The sequence below is a fragment of the Hyperolius riggenbachi genome, chromosome 9 (assembly GCF_040937935.1).
Source record: "Hyperolius riggenbachi isolate aHypRig1 chromosome 9, aHypRig1.pri, whole genome shotgun sequence".
NCBI lineage: Eukaryota > Metazoa > Chordata > Amphibia > Anura > Hyperoliidae > Hyperolius > Hyperolius riggenbachi.
Genome location: NC_090654.1, coordinates 135,970,917 through 135,990,805, shown reverse-complemented (window position 1 = coordinate 135,990,805; position 19,889 = coordinate 135,970,917). Strand labels below are relative to the sequence as shown.

Sequence of the window (19,889 nt, the reverse complement as noted above, 5' to 3'; positions counted from 1 at the left end):
TGAACAGAACAGGTATGCAGTGGCGGGTTCACTGAACAGGTATGCAGTGGTGGGTTCACAGAACAGGTATGCAGTGGTGGGTTCACAGCACAGGTATGCAGTGGTGGGTTCAATGAACAGGTATACAGTGGCGGGTCCACTGAACAGAACAGGTATGCAGTGGCAGGTTCACTGAACAGGTATGCAGTGGTGGGTTCACAGCACAGGTATGCAGTGGTGGGTTCACAGCACAGGTATGCAGTGGTGGGTTCACAGCACAGGTATGCAGTGGTGAGTTCACAGCACAGGTATGCAGTGGTGGGTTCACAGCACAGGTATGCAGTGGTGGGTTCACAGAACAGGTATGCAGCCAGACAGGAACAAGTTAAGCCTAACTAATCTTTCCCTGAGAGACAGTCTGCAGCAGCTCGCCCTACTCTCACTAACACAGGCAGCACACGAGTGACCGTAATGGCCGCCGCTGCCTGCCTTATATAAGGGGGGGTGGGGCTCCAGGGGCTAGTGTAGCCTAATTGGCTACACTGGGCCTGCTGACTGTGATGTAGAGGGTCAAAGTTGACCCTCCATGTGCATTATGGGGCGAACCGAACTTCCGCAAAGGTTCGCCTGCGGGACGCGAACGCGAACCACTGAAGTTCGCATGGAACCGTTCGCAGGCGAACCGTTCGGCCCAACTCTAGTTACGATGTTAAATATCTCAGTACAGGAATTTGTTATGGCAAATTACTGAACATACTTGCATTTAAAAAGGGTTTGGATGCTTTCTTAAATTTGAAGGACTTCCACAGCAATGCCTGCTAGATGTAGGAAGATGATATTTGATCCAGTCAGGGAGATAATTTGTGAGATTAAACTTGATGGACACTTGTCTTTTTTTTTACCTAGATAACTAGGCAACTCTGCCCACAGTTTCAGTCTCAAAGCGTCCTCCCCACGATGGAGTACCCCTCTACTTTCTATTACAGAGAGTATGTCTAATGAGTTTAAGGGGGCCTGAAACTTCAGCAGGAGCTTTTGTAGCTATAAAAACAAAGGGTTGTGCCAGCATTTTTCAAAACTAGAATATTGACTATGGTTTGACCTATTTAAAACCACCTTTAAAGTATAAGTAACAGTTGAATTTTTATTTTTTTTTATTTTCTAGAAACAAACAACGAATCTTCTATACTCTATGTGACATGGCCTGTGGTTTTGCTTATTGTTCTCGCTGTTGCTGCTGCTATCTTCATATGCAGGAAACAAATCTGGACCTTATTTAATAACCAACAACATCAAATGATAGGTAAACAAATGAATCCCAAACTATGAACATCTAGATGACTGCCTGTCCCCTTTATGACATCTTGTGTAATATTTGTACCTAAACCACTTCAAGAGTTCAAAAGTGATGCCAGGTAGCAATTTGAATAAATGCAACTACAGCATTAGCATTGAATCAATGCAACTACAATGCAAAGTACAGCATTATTCAAAACAGTGTCAGTCTGGGAGATAGTAAAGCTGAGGAAATCCACTTGCTGGTCAAGCAGCAGTAATCATGAGTTGCTGCTCACAGTGAAGACTTGCTACAGGTTTCTATTGGGAGTGATAACACATGGTTTCTGCTGCTTGGCCAGCTGGTGGCCCGCAGCTTTTCAAGCTCCCAGTCCGACACTGAAAACAAACCCTTTCAAATAAGAACTAGCAAATATGGGTTCCTTGTGAAAGGCACAGTTTGCACCAGGTAGATGACTGTACAAACACAGCAGTAAGAATGGAAGGTTGGGGTACTTGCAGTGAAGATGGAAGTGTGTTACATGTAGATAGTAGAGGAGGGAGGCAGTAGGTAATGATGGTGTGTCTTGAAAGGAGAGAGGAGGATTACCACTCTTCAAAGCATATATAGAATTGATGATTACAATTACAGTAGCACCAATAAAGTGCTAATGCAGCGACTGAAGGAGGGCCTCATGTGTACTCTTCAGGTACAAGGGCCCTGGTGCGGTTGCAACCACTGCACCCCCTATTTGTACACCACTGCCTGCATGTGTTCAACACTTCATTTTAATTTCAGTACATTTTTAAAAGGTTGCTAAACATTTCTGGAAAATATTGTACTCCAGGTCAGAACTGCCTGCCTGCCTTTGTCTGAAAACTTTGCACCACAGGTATGTACTGTACACACAGGCACAACTGTATAACTGTTAAATGTTATGATTCAGTGACAAGGATATCAGAACATTAATCAAATAAGTACCAAAGCATCTAATAAAGGCAATAATGTATTGTTTTTTGGTTTAAAAATATATATTTCTTTATCTTTTACAAAGGTAATTCCCAAAGTGGCAGAGAAAGTGAAAACTGTGAATTGTACACAAACCCACAGAAGTGTTCCAGTGGACCTCCGAGTCAAGGTATAACTTTGCTAGTATAACATGTAATCTAAAAAGTCAGCATAAGCGATAATAGAGATGTATGCCAAACATCGCAATTCCAAACATCCCATTCCAAAACAATAGGTAAAAACAGCAATGTTATACAAACTAATAATATTACTGTATATAGAAGCTATACTGGCCAGCACATCAATGCCTCTGGCAACCAGACTAAAAAATAGCATCTTAATATTTAGTTATCCACAAAAGTCTCATCAAAGAACCACTACTGTGAAAAATAGTAAAGTTTGAAATACATATTTATAGGAAATACATTTCATCCAGTAAAGGAGATACCGAATATATTTGAATATAAGTCAACTTCATATGTAAGTCAACCCAAATATGATTTTTTTTTTTGATGACTCAAATGTAAGTTGACTCAGGAAAGTGTGCCATTAAGTGCAGCCATTAACACAGCCAGTGACAGCAGAACAGTGCATCATAATACTGCCTGTGTAAAAAGGGGGAATGGGTTGCACAAGTGCGAGTCAAATAAAATTTGACGTCTGTTCAACCACCATTATTAAAAATGTAACTGTATTATATATAGTATTCAAGTAAACTATTAAGAGTGTCAAAAGTGCAGGGTAAATCCAGAGTCACACAGGCAATAACGGGGTGCATACTTTCTAAACACAGCTTTGGTATACAGAGGCCTCCAGACTGAAGCGTCCCCTGCATTTGCCCTGCACTTTTGGTACTTTTAATGGTGGTACTTTGAAAATATAATAAAACTTATTGAGCACTAAAGCTGAATTTTGACAAAACTGTTTGAGCACCAGGATTGTCCTGCAAGTAGTGTTGGGCGAACAGTGTTCGCCACTGTTCGGGTTCTGCAGAACATCACCCTGTTCGGGTGATGTTCGAGTTCGGCCGAACACCTGACGGTGCTCGGCCAAACCGTTCGGCCACATGGCCGAACTAAGAGCGCATGGCCGAACGTTCCCCGAACGTTCGGCTAGCGCTGTGATTGGCCGAACGGGTCACGTGGTTCGGACCCGAACGCGCACTGATTGGCCGAACTGTCACGTGGTTCGGGTAAATAAATACCCGAACCACGTCATATCTCCGCCATTTGTCTGTGGGTTTAGCTTTGGGTAGGCAGGCAGGGTAGTTCGCGCTCCAGCCACGCTAGCCAGGGTCCCCCCTGTCATTGTGTCGCTGCTGGGAACAGTAGTACACCGCTCGCTCAGCCACACTATATAGCATTCTGTTTACTGCCACTCTGTGTACCTCGCTCAGCCACATTATATAGCATTCTGTTCACTGTTCTGTGTCTGCTGGGAATAGTGGTACACCGCTCGCTCAGCCACACTATATAGCATTCTGTTTACTGTTCTGTGTCTGCTGGGAATAGTGGTACACCGCTCGCTCAGCCACACTATATAGCATTCTGTTTACTGTTCTGTGTCTGCTGGGAATAGTGGTACACCGCTCGCTCAGCCACACTATATAGCATTCTGTTTACTGTTCTGTGTCTGCTGGGAATAGTGGTACACCGCTCGCTCAGCCACACTATATAGCATTCTGTTCACTGTTCTGTGTCTGCTGGGAATAGTGGTACACCGCTCGCTCAGCCACACTATATAGCATTCTGTTTACTGTTCTGTGTCTGCTGGGAATAGTGGTACACCGCTCGCTCAGCCACACTACATAGCATTCTGTTTACTGTTCTGTGTCTGCTGGGAATAGTAGTACACCGCTCGCTCAGCCACACTATATAGCATTCTGTTTACTGCCACTCTGTGTACCTCGCTCAGCCACATTATATAGCATTCTGTTCACTGTTCTGTGTCTGCTGGGAATAGTGGTACACCGCTCGCTCAGCCACACTATATAGCATTCTGTTTACTGTTCTGTGTCTGCTGGGAATAGTGGTACACCACTCGCTCAGCCACACTATATAGCATTCTGTTTACTGCCACTCTGTGTACCTCGCTCAGCCACATTATATAGCATTCTGTTCACTGTTCTGTGTCTGCTGGGAATAGTGGTACACCGCTCGCTCAGCCACACTATATAGCATTCTGTTTACTGTTCTGTGTCTGCTGGGAATAGTGGTACACCGCTCGCTCAGCCACACTATATAGCATTCTGTTTACTGTTCTGTGTCTGCTGGGAATAGTGGTACACCGCTCGCTCAGCCACACTATATAGCATTCTGTTTACTGTTCTGTGTCTGCTGGGAATAGTAGTACACCGCTCGCTCAGCCACACTATATAGCATTCTGTTTACTGCCACTCTGTGTACCTCGCTCAGCCACATTATATAGCATTCTGTTCACTGTTCTGTGTCTGCTGGGAATAGTGGTACACCGCTCGCTCAGCCACACTATATAGCATTCTGTTTACTGTTCTGTGTCTGCTGGGAATAGTGGTACACCACTCGCTCAGCCACACTATATAGCATTCTGTTTACTGCCACTCTGTGTACCTCGCTCAGCCACATTATATAGCATTCTGTTCACTGTTCTGTGTCTGCTGGGAATAGTGGTACACCGCTCGCTCAGCCACACTATATAGCATTCTGTTTACTGTTCTGTGTCTGCTGGGAATAGTGGTACACCGCTCGCTCAGCCACACTATATAGCATTCTGTTTACTGTTCTGTGTCTGCTGGGAATAGTGGTACACCGCTCGCTCAGCCACACTATATAGCATTCTGTTTACTGTTCTGTGTCTGCTGGGAATAGTAGTACACCGCTCACCCGCCACTGTATAGCATTGTGCTCTGTGTCGCTGCTGGGAATAGTGGTACACCGCTCACCCGTCACTGTATAGCATTGTGCTCTGTGTCGCTGCTGGGAATAGTGGTACTGTATAGCATTTCTGTACTGCCACTGTACTGCTGCCAGTCAGCGTGTACTGTAAGGATAAGTGAAATGAGGAAGAAATCCGGTGAAAGAGGGAGGGGCAAGGGAAGAGGTGTTTCCCCTGACGGTTCACGTACAGGCCACAGGGGAGCACCCAAGAAAACCCACTCAATACCGCCCATGTTGTCCAGGACAACAACCCTCACAAATCCAAAAGAACAGGACCAGATAATTACTTGGATGACCTCTCAAGCGTCCAGCAGTGGGTTAAGCAGCACCAGCACATCACGCACGAGGTCCGAGTCCTCAGCCAGTTACAAGGAGCCAGTGGGCACAAAGCTGACACAACTGGCAGCGACACCACGCACACAACTGCCAGATAACCAGTCCGATGAATTACCTCAGGACACAATGGGGTATTCGCAGGAGCTATTCCCAGCCCAACAAACTTCCACCTTTCAAAGGTCAATGGAGGAACAGCCAGAAATGTTGTGCCTGGATTCACAACCGTTAACTGTGGGAAATGCACCGCGCACTGAAATACAAGGCGAGTCCGAGGAGGACTCGGAAACCCAAATCCCAGAGCAATTTGGGCAGGAGGGGTTGCAATTGCAGGAGGTCGGCCGACAAGATCTGGAAGACGACGTTGGAGTGTGCTGCGCAGAGGTTGTTGTGGGGAGCTCTACTCCACGGCGGCGGCCCACAATGACATATGACGAGTTTGAGGAGATGGAAGAGGAGGGTATGGACAATGTGGACAGAGACCCAGATTTTGTTTGTGAACGAGAACATCGCCGTCGTAGCAGCAGCACAGATGAGTCTGTTGAAGAACCCACTGCTGCACGAGTTCGCCTTGTGCCACAAGGTAGGCGGCGCGCAATTTCAGGCACCACAAGCGTGGAAGTTCAAGTGAGAGGCAAAAGAGGAGCAAACAGAAATCGCCAGCAAGGAGGCAGGTGCTCCAAAGTCTGGGCTTTCTTTGAAGACTGCACTGAGGATGTTACCATGGCGATTTGCAAGGTGTGCAAGACCCGCCTGAGCAGGGGGAAAAGTATTAACAACCTCTCCACCACCAGCATGAGCCGTCACATGCTATCCAAACATCCCACTCTGTGGGCAAACGCGTCAGGACAGGGTACCAGCAACAACACTGCCTCCCTTGGGTTCACCAGACTCACCACCAGACCCGCCTCAGCAGCAGCAGTAGCCCAGCCATTGCGTGGTTCACAACATTCACAAACATCAGACGACGCTGACACTGTCACTTTCCGGAGTAGTGCTCTTGAGGTCTCCCAGTGTTCATCAAACACAACAACCAACAGCCCTTCCGTGTGCAGCGCTACGGTTCAGTTGTCTGTGTCGGAGATGTTTGAGCGCAAGAGGAAATTGCCAGCAAATGACCCCCGGGCCGTGGCAGTAACAGCCAGCATAGCCAAGCTTCTGGCCTGCGAAATGCTGCCATATCGAGTGGTGGAGACAAACAGCTTCAAGGGCATGATGTCAGTGGCCATCCCACGTTACGTGGTTCCCAGCCGCTACCACTTTGCGCGCTCTGCAGTGCCTGAGTTGCATGAGCACGTGGTCAGCAAAATAACCCGAAGCTTGAAGAATGCCGTTGCCTGCAAGGTTCACCTCACCACTGACACCTGGACGAGTGCGTTCGGCCAGGGTCGATACATCTCCCTTACCGCGCACTGGGTGAGCCTTGTGGAGCCTGGCAGCGATTCCTCACCTGCTACGGCACGGGTGTTGCCCACGCCACAAACAGCTGCACCACCGTCCCTCCCACTGGATAACAACAGCAGCACCTACCTCTCTGACTCCTTCTCCTCCAACGCATCTCAAAGCTGTACCTCATCCGGAAACGCTAACCCAGCAGCAGTAGGATCGTGGAAGCAGTGCAGCACAGCTGTTGGCATGCGTCAGCAAGCGTTGCTGAAGCTAATCTGCCTTGGGGATAAGCAGCACACAGGGGAGGAAATTTGGAGGGGAATAAAGGAACAGACGGATTTGTGGCTGGCACCGCTGGACCTGAAACTGGGCATGGTTGTGTGTGATAATGGGAGTAATCTCATTCGCGCTTTAAGGTTGGCTAAGCTGACACACATCCCTTGCCTGGCGCACGTGATGAACCTAGTAGTTCAGCGGTTCCTGAGGACATACCCAGGCGTGGCCGATCTTCTGTTGAAGGTGCGTCGAGTGGCCAAACATTGTAGAAATTCCAGTACTGCTTCGGGGGCACTCGCCAAGATGCAGGAGCGCTTCAATCTCCCCCACCATCGCTTGCTGTGTGATGTCCCTACGCGCTGGAATTCTACGCTGCACATGCTAGCCCGCTTTTGCGAGCAGAAGAGTGCAGTGGTCCAGTACATGATGGCGCAGTACCGAGGCGCATCCGGCCAGCTGCCAAGCTTCTGTGGATCCGATTGGGCCAACATGTTGGACCTCTGCCAAGTCCTCCAAAATTTTGAGCAATCCACGTTGCTTGTGAGCAGTGACAACTCTTCAGTCAGCATTACCATACCACTGCTGTGTTTACTGAAGAGGTCGATGTTAAAAATCAAGGAAACAGCTGTCATGATGCAACTGGGGGAATCTGAAGGAGAAAACGATCAGCGTGATGGTACCAACATCAGGCCATCCGCCTCAGGGAACGCTGGCCCCAGCAGCTATGACGAAGAAGAGGAGGAGGAACAGCTGGAGTTGGAGCAGGAATTTCATGCCACCACTGACGAGGGCCAGAGCGGTGCACGTTGGACTTCCACAATTCAACGCGAATGGTCAGCAGAAGCAGACCAGGAGGAAGGTGACGACTATGATGCATCACAACAACTATCACAACGCTCACAAGAGGATGATGAGGATTCTGGTAGGACTCTGGCACACATGGCTCAATTCATGCTAGACTGCATTGAACGTGACCCACGCATTGTGCGCATTCTGGACAACACCAATTACTGGGTTTATACCCTTCTGGATCCACGGTACAAACACAATGTTCCAAAACTGCTTGAAGAAAGAGTCAGACAGGTCAAAATGGAAGAATACCAGCAGGCCCTTGTGGAGACTTTAGAGAGGAGATTGACATCCTCCCCCTCCTCTAGCCAGTTGTACGCAGACAGACTGACTTCCGCAAACCCAGGACGACCAGGAGGGCAGCAAACAACGCAAGCCGCAGCTAGTACCCAAAAGGGAACGGTATCGGCAGTGTCCTTGGAGTGGGAAAATTTTCCGACACCCATGCAGCAGCAGCCCACTGAACAGCAAGCGTGCAGATCCACCTCCAACACCGATCGCCTGGAGAAGATGGTCAAGGACTACATGTCAGATGACGTAGCTGTGTCGAACAATCCATCTGCACCCTTCAACTATTGGGTATCGAAGCTAGACACCTGGCACGAACTGGCAATGTACGCAATAGAGGTGCTGGCTTGCGCGGCAGCCAGCGTTATGTCGGAACGCTGTTTCAGTGCTGCCGGAGGCATCGTCACAGATCGGCGTATCCGCCTCTCTACAGAAAATGCAGACCGTCTGACTCAAATTAAAATGAATCAATCCTGGATTGGAAATGACTACGCAACACTCCAGGACCCCAACCAAGTAACATGACCAATGAACATCTGGGATGGTGTAGCGTTTCCGGTCCCTGTTTATTGAACCTCTCATCTGTATTACATTTATGACTGCATGGCGGCAAAAAGCATTGCTGCTATATCCGCACGCTTTTTGTCCTCATGCAAGGCCTGGGTTGTTGTGTCTCAAAAACCGTGGCCTTCTCCTCCTGCGCCTGCTCCTGTTCCATCACGTCTGCTGCTGCTGGGTTAGCGTTGCCGCGTGGTCCCTGTTTATTGAACCACTTATCTTTATTACATTTATGACTGCATGGCGGTACAAAGCATGCTATCCGCACGCTTCTTGCCCTCATGCAAGGCCTGGGTTGTTGTGTCTCACAAAGCGTGGCCTTCTCCTCCTGCGCCTCCTCCTGTTCCATCACGTCTGCTGCTGCTGGGTTAGCGTTGCCGCGTGGTCCCTGTTTATTGAACCACTTATCTTTATTACATTTATGACTGCATGGCGGTACAAAGCATGCTATCCGCACGCTTCTTGCCCTCATGCAAGGCCTGGGTTGTTGTGTCTCACAAAGCGTGGCCTTCTCCTCCTGCGCCTCCTCCTGTTCCATCACGTCTGCTGCTGCTGGGTTAGCGTTGCCGCGTGGTCCCTGTTTATTGAACCACTTATCTTTATTACATTTATGACTGCATGGCGGTACAAAGCATGCTATCCGCACGCTTCTTGCCCTCATGCAAGGCCTGGGTTGTTGTGTCTCACAAAGCGTGGCCTTCTCCTCCTGCGCCTCCTCCTGTTCCATCACGTCTGCTGCTGCTGGGTTAGCGTTGCCGCGTGGTCCCTGTTTATTGAACCACTTATCTTTATTACATTTATGACTGCATGGCGGTACAAAGCATGCTATCCGCACACTTCTTGCCCTCATGCAAGGCCTGGGTTGTTGTGTCTCACAAAGCGTGGCCTTCTCCTCCTGCGCCTCCTCCTGTTCCATCACGTCTGCTGCTGCTGGGTTAGCGTTGCCGCGTGGTCCCTGTTTATTGAACCACTTATCTTTATTACATTTATGACTGCATGGCGGTACAAAGCATGCTATCCGCACGCTTCTTGCCCTCATGCAAGGCCTGGGTTGTTGTGTCTCACAAAGCGTGGCCTTCTCCTCCTGCGCCTCCTCCTGTTCCATCACGTCTGCTGCTGCTGGGTTAGCGTTGCCGCATGGTCCCTGTTTATTGAACCACTTATCTTTATTACATTTATGACTGCATGGCGGTACAAAGCATGCTATCCGCACGCTTCTTGCCCTCATGCAAGGCCTGGGTTGTTGTGTCTCACAAAGCGTGGCCTTCTCCTCCTGCGCCTCCTCCTGTTCCATCACGTCTGCTGCTGCTGGGTTAGCGTTGCCGCGTGGTCCCTGTTTATTGAACCACTTATCTTTATTACATTTATGACTGCATGGCGGTAAAAAGCATGCTATCCGCACGCTTTTTGTCCTCATGCAAGGCCTGGGTTGTTGTGTCTCACAAAGCGTGGCCTTCTCCTCCTGCGCCTCCTCCTGTTCCATCACGTGTGCTGCTGCTGCTGCTGCTGGGTTAGCGTTGCCGGTCCCTGTTTATGGAACCTCTTATCTTTATTACATTTATGACTGCATGGCGGTACAAAGCATGCTATCCGCACGCTTCTTGCCCTCATGCAAGGCCGGGGTTGTTGTGTCTCACAAAGCGTGGCCTTCTCCTCCTGCGCCTCCTCCTGTTCCATCACGTGTGCTGCTGCTGGGTTAGCGTTACCGGTCCCTTTTCCTGGAACCTCTTATATGTATTACATTTATGACTGCATGCCGACAAAAAACATGTTACCTGTGCAAAGAAAACAGACATTTCCCGCATTTAAAAGACAGTTTTCCCTTTGAAACTTTAAAATCGATTTTCTCAAAAACTATAAGCTCTTTTTGCTAATTTTTTTTTCCTCTTTTACCCACTCCCAAGGTGCACATACCCTGTAAATTTGGGGTATGTAGCATGTAAGGAGGCTTTACAAAGCACAAAAGTTCAGGTCCCCATTGACTTCCATTATGTTCGGAGTTCGGGTCGAACACCCGAACATCGCGGCCATGTTCGGCCTGTTCGGCCCGAACCCGAACATCTAGATGTTCGCCCAACACTACCTGCAAGGCTGCTCTCTCTCAACTGACGCCGTCAGACACTTCGGGCACCATCAGTGCTGACAGGAAGACACAGTGCAAATTGTCACAGTAGAACCTGCATTTTACAGGGCTAAAGGTCAGAAATTTAGGTCAGACCCTTGTATAAATCACTGTCTCCAATTGTCATAAAAAACAGAATTAGTCTGCACATAAACAAATACAGAATAAGCCATGGTGGTAAGTCAAGCTTACTGGTTAAACTGCGGTTGCTACTCTAGTGCCCTAACAGTAGGATGTACATTGCAATGTATAGACATGCCAGGTACTCAAAAGTAACATAAGCATACTAAAGATACAAAGCATATGTCGCACCTAATGACTCATCGTATACATTACGTTGTTTGTGTAGTGTCCGTTATACAATTTGCATAACACCTACTAATCTTTATGTGCACTATCAGTGTAACAAAGGTTCAAGCTATTTTTAGCAGCAGTAAAGGTTGTAATGGCCTGTGTTTAAATGTACTTTGGGAAAGTGTTACACCTCCTGTTGTGTTATTAATGATAAGTTTCTTCCAGGCACAACTCAGTCAAGCATTTTCACTTAGATCTACTATCTTTGGAGCTGTTAATAGAAACTGTTTCTTCACTTGTTAGCAGTGGCGGCTCCAGGAAATTTTTTTAGGGGGTGCTATGCAGGTGCTGGACCAATTTCCGGGGGAGCTGACGACCTGCGGCGCGCGAAGCGCGCCGCGGCAAAAAATGGGTGTGGCTACAACCTGCGGCGCGCGAAGCGCGCCGCGGCGAAAAAATGGGCGTGGTCATGACCGGATGAGGGCGGGGCTAACTGTAATTTAAAGTGAACCCAGGGTGAGAGTGATATGGTGGCTGCCATATTTATTTCCTTTTAAACAATACTAGTTGCCTGGCAGCCCTGCTGATCTATTTGGCTGTAGTAGTGAACTGAATTACACCAGAAACAAGCCATGCAGCTAATCTTGTCAGTTCTGACAATATTGTCAGAAACCCCTGACCTGCTGCATGCTTGTTCAGGGTCTATGGTTGAAAGAATAAGAGGCAGAGGACCAGCACGGCAGCCAGGCAACTGGTATTGCTTAAAGGGAGATAAATATGGCAGCCTCAATATTATTCTCACCTCGGGTTCCCTTTAAAAGTGCAACACAAAGACAGAGGGCCCAAGTTTTGGTGACCCTTTTCCCAGAAAATTCACATAATTGTGCAGGTTTTCTCAAGAAAATACACGTAATGTGAGCAGATTTTAACAAAAAACACGTCCAATGACCCCAATATGCACAATCGGTGGCAGATATGGCCCCAATATGCACAATCGGTGGCAGATATGGCCCCAATATGCACAATCGGTGGCAGATATGGCCCCAATATGCACAATCGGTGGCAGATATGGCCCCAATATGCACAATCGGTGGCAGATATGGCCCCAATATGCACAATCGGTGGCAGATATGGCCCCAATATGCACAATCGGTGGCAGATATGGCCCCAATATGCACAATCGGTGGCAGATATGGCCCCAATATGCACAATCGGTAGCAGATATGACCCCAATATGCACAATCGGTAGCAGATATGACCCCAATATGCACAATCGGTAGCAGATATGACCCCAATATGCACAATCGGTAGCAGATATGACCCCAATATGCACAATCGGTAGCAGATATGACCCCAATATGCACAATCGGTAGCAGATATGACCCCAATATGCACTATCGGTAGCAGATATGACCCCAATATGCACAATCGGTAGCAGATATGACCCCAATATGCACAATCGGTAGCAGAAATGACCCCAATATGCACAATCGGTAGCAGAAATGACCCCAATATGCACAATCCGTAGCAGATATGACCCCAATATGCACAATCAGCATCAACTGAAAAAGAAAAGAAAAACCCATTTTCTCACCTACAGCCAGAAGACCTTCTTTCCCGACCTCCAGCCCGAGTCCCGACCTCCTTGTGGCGCGCAGCGCCCGCGATCCTCTTCCTTCCCGACGTCACGACGAGACTTCCTGCCTGCAGAGAGCAGGGCTACGGGAAAATGGCCGCCCGAAGCCATGCACTGCAGACTCGAAGTCTGCAGAACAGGGCTCCGGGCGGCCATCTTACCGTAGCCCTGCTGCTGCTCCGTGCTGCCGCTGTGTGAACTGACTTGGCGTCTTTTAGACGCCTGAAGTCAGTTCACTCCAGGGGGTGCTTGGACAATTCTAGGGGGTGCTCGAGCACCCCCAAGCACCCCCCTGGCGCCGCCTCTGCTTGTTAGACTAAGCAGATGTTGGACAGCAGAGCAAGCGTAATAATTTTATTAACTGAAAACATTTCAAGGACAATGCTATTTTAAAATGTAAAATTTCAAATGTTATTCTTGATCAAGTGTTGTGTCACATGTTACAAAGTGACTCAGCTGGAAGGTAAACTTTTGACAGTTGTTAGGGTCATGTCATGGGTCGCTAGCAGCCAGTCATAACAACTACAGTGACTTGTTGCTAGTGCTAGTGACTAATTCCTAGCAGCTCCATTAAAAAGTATTGCAGTGTAGTTGTAGCTTCTAGTTTCTGTGGCCAGTTGCTACTAGCAACAAAGTTCCTCTTTTGTGAAATGGCTCTAAGTGCTGCATTGAGAGATTTATTCTTAAGGGTAGTTCACACTGGAAGCGCAAATGAAAATAGCGATCACAATTTTGTGGCACAACATTTTGTGGCTTTACTATGATTTGCTATTCCCATTCAACAAAACTGGAATCACAATGCAATTGCGCCCAAAATGCTGCATGCAGCGAGTTTAGTTGCGTGTGGTCCGGTATTAGTCATGGAGAGAATCCGAAGACATAACAACAAAAATTGTTTAGGTGATACCTTTAATGACTAACTGTACAAGATTTTTTCTACAGGCTTTCGAAACTTTAAGATTCTTCTTTAGGCATGTTTCAGAACCGGTTTTGAAACATGCCTGAAGAAGAAACTTAAAGTTTTGAAAGCACAGAAAAATATTGTACAGTTAGTCATTACAGGTACCACCTAAACAACTTTTGTTGTTATGTCTTCGGATGCAGCGAGTTTGTGATTTATGCAAACCACAAACGCTACAGTGAGAATGATCCCATAGCAATACATTAATCACAGCGCTTTGCTCATCGCTGGTGATCAGCAAAGTGCTGAAAAGCTCCCGAGTGTGAACCAGCCCTTACACCTGTAAACACGACAACTGTAAAATATTGGACTTTCCATAACTGTCAGGGCCCTTTTACACTTAATCAGTTTCTCTCAGTCAAAACGGAAAGAAAACTGATTTTCAAAGTAATGCCCATGTTTTCCTATGGCACCTTTCACACTTAACGCGTTTTAACTGAAATCTTTGTCACAATGTACTGCTATGGAAAAAATGCGTACTAACACACACTAACGCACACCAACTGATTAAGTGTAAATGGGGCCTCACTGTCACAATGATGAGAAATGGGAAGAAATAATTAAAAAAAATTATAGTGAACTAGTACTTTTCCTGGCCTATGAGAAATAAAAAAAAGAATAGCTATGTTTACCTTGTATAATTTATCCCAAAGATCTTTCTGGTCGAGGCCTGCTGTCAGTGCTCTGCTGTTTGGAAAAGAAAACTGAATTTTGTTAAGGGACAGAGGAGATGTAAAAAATTTCTCTAGGCTCACTGCACCCTCTGTAGGGGCATAAAACAGTATTTCCAGTTATTGCTCAAAACAGATTTATTTACAAATAATGTACAATAAGTAATATAACTTAGGACATACTTTTATATAACGCATTATTGGTTTTACCTTTACTAGCAATATATACATATTTTAATTAACAACTTTATTGTACACAAATCACAATAAATCAACAGTGTTAAAAATACTTGTTCCATATTTGATTATTTCTTTATGTTTTGTTCTTTTAGGATGGCAATCCACTTCTTCTTTCTGAGACAATCTATCTTATCTCCCAGAATCAGGGTGGAAGACTATCCAACAGTCTTCCTGCTCTTACACAAAAGGACCCTTTCTTACACCTGGAGATTAAAACTTTTTTTTCTAACCAAAAAAGGCTTCCTTGTGTATTCCTCTTATAAAATAACAGGAAACAATGAGGATTTTGATTTGCTTTGATGGCTTTAGTTATCTTGTAGTGAGTTCCCTTAGTGGATTTACAAACTATTGTTGGGACACAACACTCACCTCTCTCTTCACTCCGGTGCCGCTCAATCAGACACACACCAAGCTGAATAACACCAGCCCAGATGGTGATCTGAACTTGAGCCGCATCACCTAGGCTGTCATTTCAGCTGGATTGGCATGTGGCTGTGATCCCTACATTGTCGTTGTTCTCCATCCTGATCCTTCTGCTGCCACTGTCTGTTCCTCTCCTGCTGTTTGTTATTCTCCTGCTGCTTGTTATTCAGCCTGTTAGCATCCCCGACCAAAGTGTGCCAGCGATCTCTGACCTTCAGGTAGTTTAGCAACGCATGTGCAGTAAGACATTTCTGACTGATGGACATCTAAACTACCTGAGGGTCAAAGTTGGCCGACGCACTCTGGTCAGGGCTGCTAATGGACTGAATTATGAGTATCTAGAGCACATTGGAGGAGAACAGACAGTAAGTGGGTGACTGTTAGCGGTGGGGTCCCACAGGGGTCAATACTGGGTCCAGTGCTCTTCAATGTATTTATTAATGATCTAGTAGATGCAGTAGAAAGCAATGTTGCTATTTTTCCAGATGATACAAAATTTTGCAGAATCATCAACTCTCAGGAAGATAGTGAGATAGTGACATAATGCAAAAGGACCTGGATAGGATGGCTATATGGGCATATAAATGGCAGATGTAATTCAGTGTTGAAAAATTTAAAGTCATGCATTTTGGTCGTACCAATGGTCTAGAACCATACAAAATAAATGGGGTACAGTTGGGGACATCAAACTTGGAGAGGGACTTAGGAGTACTCATCGACAACAAGTTAAATAATCGTATTCAATGCCAAGCCACTGCAGCTGCAGCTAATAAAATTTTGGGATACATTAAAAGGGAACTAAAAACTCGAGATGCTAGCATAATATTGCCCCTGTGTAACTCTCTAGTAAGGCCACATCTGGAATATGGAATTCAGTTCTGGGCACCACATTACAGGAAAGATATTGCAGTTCTAGAGCAGGTGCAGAGACGAGCAACAAAATTGATACGAGACATGGAAGGTCTCACTTACCAAGAAAGGTTAGATAAACTGGGTTTATTTAGTCTGGAGAAAAGACGCCTTAGAGGGGATCTAATTAACATGTATAAATATGTCAGAGGGCAATATAAAAGCTTGGCGAATAAGCTTTTTGCTTCTAGGCTCTTACAAAGGACTGAGGGACATGATCAGCGCATGGAGGAAAAAACGTTTTAGCCATTTATTTAGGAAAGGCTCTTTACAGTAAGAGTGGTTAAGATGTGGAATGCATTGCCACAGGAAGTAGTTATGGCAAAATCTATATCTGCATTTAAAGGGGGCTTAGATGCTTTTCTTGCATTGTAAGACATCCATGGCTATAATTAGTAGGTAATGCCCAGTGGTGTTGATCCAGGGATTTTATTTGAATGCCATCTGGAGTCGGGAAGGATATTTTTCCCTTTTGGGGCTAATTGGACCATGCTTTGTAAGGGTTTTTGCCTTGCTCTGGGTCAACAGTGATATGTGAGGGAGCAGGCTGGTGTTGTACTTTATTTTCTGGCTGAACTCAATGGACGTAGGTCTTTTTTCAACCCAAATAACTATGTAACTGTGTAAGTGTATGCAACCATGCCAGCACATATTGTATATATAGGCTCAGTTTGACATACATCATTTACCTCAGTATTCCTTTCATGACTAACACCAGTGCAGTTTCTAGGCTAAAATGCACCCAGGGCGAGTGTGTAAAAATTGCGCCCCCCCCCCCAAGCAAGGTATGGGTGCCCGCAGTATAGGTTATCCAGGTCTAGTTGCACTTAGTATAGGTCCCCCAGTATAGGTAGCCAAGAATAGGTTCCCCAGTATAGGTAGCCAGGCATAGGTGAGCCAGTATAGTTGCCCCCGCTATAGGTTAGCCAGGTAGGTGCCTCCAGTATAGGTAGCCAGTATAGTTGCCCCCAGTATAGGTTAGATAGGCAGGCGCCCCCGGTATAAGTTAGATAGGTAGGTGCCCCAGTACAGGTTAGCTAGGTGGGTGCCTCTAATATAGGTAGCCAGAATAGTTGCCCCCAGCATAGGTTAGATAGGTAGGTGCCCCCCAGTATAGGTTAGATGGGTAGCTGCCCCCCAGTATAGGTTAGATTAGGTAGCTGCCCCCCAGTATAGGTTAGATTAGGTAGCTGCCCCCCAGTATAGGTTAGATTAGGTAGCTGCCCCCCAGCGTAGGTTAGATTAGGTAGGTGCCCCCCAGGATAGGTTAGATAGGTAGCTGCCCCCCAGCATAGGTTAGATTAGGTAGGTGCCCCTCAGCGTAGGTTAGATTAGGTAGGTGCCCCCCAGGGTAGGTTAGATTAGGTAGCTGCCCCCCAGCGTAGGTTAGATTAGGTAGCTGCCCCCCAGCGTAGGTTAGATTAGGTAGGTGCCCCCCAGTATAGGTTAGATTAGGTAGGTGCCCCCCAGTATAGGTTAGATTAGGTAGCTGCCCCCCAGTATAGGTTAGATTAGGTAGCTGCCCCCCAGTATAGGTTAGATTAGGTAGCTGCCCCCCAGCATAGGTTAGATTAGGTAGCTGCCCCCCAGGGTAGGTTAGATTAGGTAGCTGCCCCCCAGCGTAGGTTAGATTAGGTAGGTGCCCCCCGGGTAGGTTAGATTAGGTAGGTGCCCCCCAGGGTAGGTTAGATTAGGTAGGTGCCCCCAGGGTAGGTTAGATTAGGTAGCTGCCCCCCAGCGTAGGTTAGATTAGGTAGGTGCCCCCCAGTATAGGTTAGATTAGGTAGCTGCCCCCCAGCATAGGTTAGATTAGGTAGGTGCCCCCCAGCGTAGGTTAGATTAGGTAGGTGCCCCCCAGCGTAGGTTAGATTAGGTAGGTGCCCCCCAGCGTAGGTTAGATTAGGTAGGTGCCCCCCAGGGTAGGTTAGATTAGGTAGCTGCCCCCCAAGGTAGGTTAGATTAGGTAGCTGCCCCCCAGCGTAGGTTAGATTAGGTAGGTGCCCCCCAGGATAGGTTAGATAGGTAGCTGCCCCCCAAGCATAGGTTAGATTAGGTAGGTGCCCCCCAGCGTAGGTTAGATTAGGTAGGTGCCCCCCAGCGTAGGTTAGATTAGGTAGGTGCCCCCCAGGGTAGGTTAGATTAGGTAGGTGCCCCCCAGGGTAGGTTAGATTAGGTAGCTGCCCCCCAGCGTAGGTTAGATTAGGTAGGTGCCCCCCTGGATAGGTTAGATAGGTAGCTGCCCCGCAAGCATAGGTTAGATTAGGTAGGTGCCCCCCAGCGTAGGTTAGATTAGGTAGGTGCCCCCCAGAGTAGGTTAGATTAGGTAGGTGCCCCCCAGGGTACGTTAGATAGGTAGCTGCCCCCCATAATGGAGGGGGGAGCCGGAGCCGCAGGGAGGGCAGCCCGACCTCTCCCTCCCTCTCCCGGGCCACCCTCCGTGCTCCCCCCTCAGATGCAGAGCGCAGCGGCAGCCAGGGAGGGAGCGCTGTATACAACATACCTCCCTGCGTTCCAAGCGCTGCTCTCTCGCCGCCGGTCTCTTCCTCTCTGCCGCCTATACGATGATACACACGCTGGTTCCTGTTTAGCCGGAACCAGCGTGTGTATCATCGTATAGGCGGCAGAGAGGAAGAGACCGGCGGCGAGAGAGCAGCGCTTGGAACGCAGGGAGGTATGTTGTATACAGCGCTCCCTCCCTGGCTGCCGCTGCACTCTGCATCTGAGGGCGGAGCACGGAGGGCGGCTCGGGAGAGGGAGGGAGAGGACGGGCTGCCCTCCCAGCGGCTCCGGCTCCCCCCTCCATTTCAACGCCCACCTCCCGTCAGCGCCCCGGGCGGCGGCACGGGCTGCACGGCCCTAGAAACGGGCCTGACTAACACCCTCTTAATTTCTAACACCAGACCCTTGCCGTACAATGTACCTGATTTGTTAACCTAGATACTAGCCAATCGTCTATCACTAGTTAATCAGCTAGTATTACCTCAAAACGGTAGCCAAAGTACTGGCCAATTGGCTAGTATCGGCACCCAACTCACCACTTTGGTGTCGTATAAGCACAATTTAGCATTGCAGTGTTTAGGGTGGCTATCAAACCGGGGGCCCACTTCACTTGATCTGCTCCTAGAGGGGTGCTGACCAACAGACATATCCCTCTGTCCACAAGCAATGTGTATCACTTAAAATTTACCAAAATGAACGAGAAAAAGTCCACACACTCCTGGTACAGTTGGCTGCCTGTCCTCACAGGCAGTAAACAAATGCCAACGCTGTGCAGCAATGTACTGAAGATCAGGCAGCAGATAAAAGTGAATTATTTATTTATTTATTGTATTTATAAAGCGCCAACATATTATGCAGCGCTGGACATTTAGGGGTTACATACAGCAATAAGACAATACAGAAATACAAGAAAAAGCAGATCATGCAGCACAGTATGAGTACAAGCTAATGGATAGTCAGTCACTAGATGGGAGCATGGAGATTAGGCAAGTTGAGTTCACTTAAATACATAGCATGAGTGCACAGTAATGGAGGTGCATAATCAGGTAGGACACAAAAGAAGGAGGACCCTGCCCGAAGGCTTACAATCTAGAGGGAGAGGTAGGGACACGAAAGGTAGTGGACCAGAGTTCAGTTGTGGGATTAGAGCACTAGTGAGGGGTGGTAGGCCAAAGTGAAAAGGTGAGTTTTGAGGGGCTTCTTGAAGATGTTGAAGGAGGGGGCTGCCCTCATGGGTGGAGGTAGGAAGTTCCATAGTGTTGG

At 47.6% G+C, this 19,889-nt stretch overlaps 1 protein-coding gene across 3 annotated transcripts in view; it reads left to right on the top strand.

Moving 5' to 3' along the window:
• Positions 1-15,032, top strand: part of LOC137531748 (Fc receptor-like protein 3) — a 67,562-nt gene extending 52,530 nt beyond the window's left edge. For all 3 annotated transcript variants that reach the window (XM_068251716.1, XM_068251715.1, XM_068251717.1), the window contains 3 exons: positions 1,145-1,282; positions 2,310-2,393; positions 14,888-15,032. In XM_068251716.1, coding sequence (XP_068107817.1) covers positions 1,145-1,282; positions 2,310-2,393; positions 14,888-14,913 — 248 coding nt within the window. In that variant the 3' untranslated portion in view covers positions 14,914-15,032. The remainder of the gene's footprint in view (positions 1-1,144; positions 1,283-2,309; positions 2,394-14,887) is intronic.
• Positions 15,033-19,889: the final 4,857 nt, after the last annotated feature.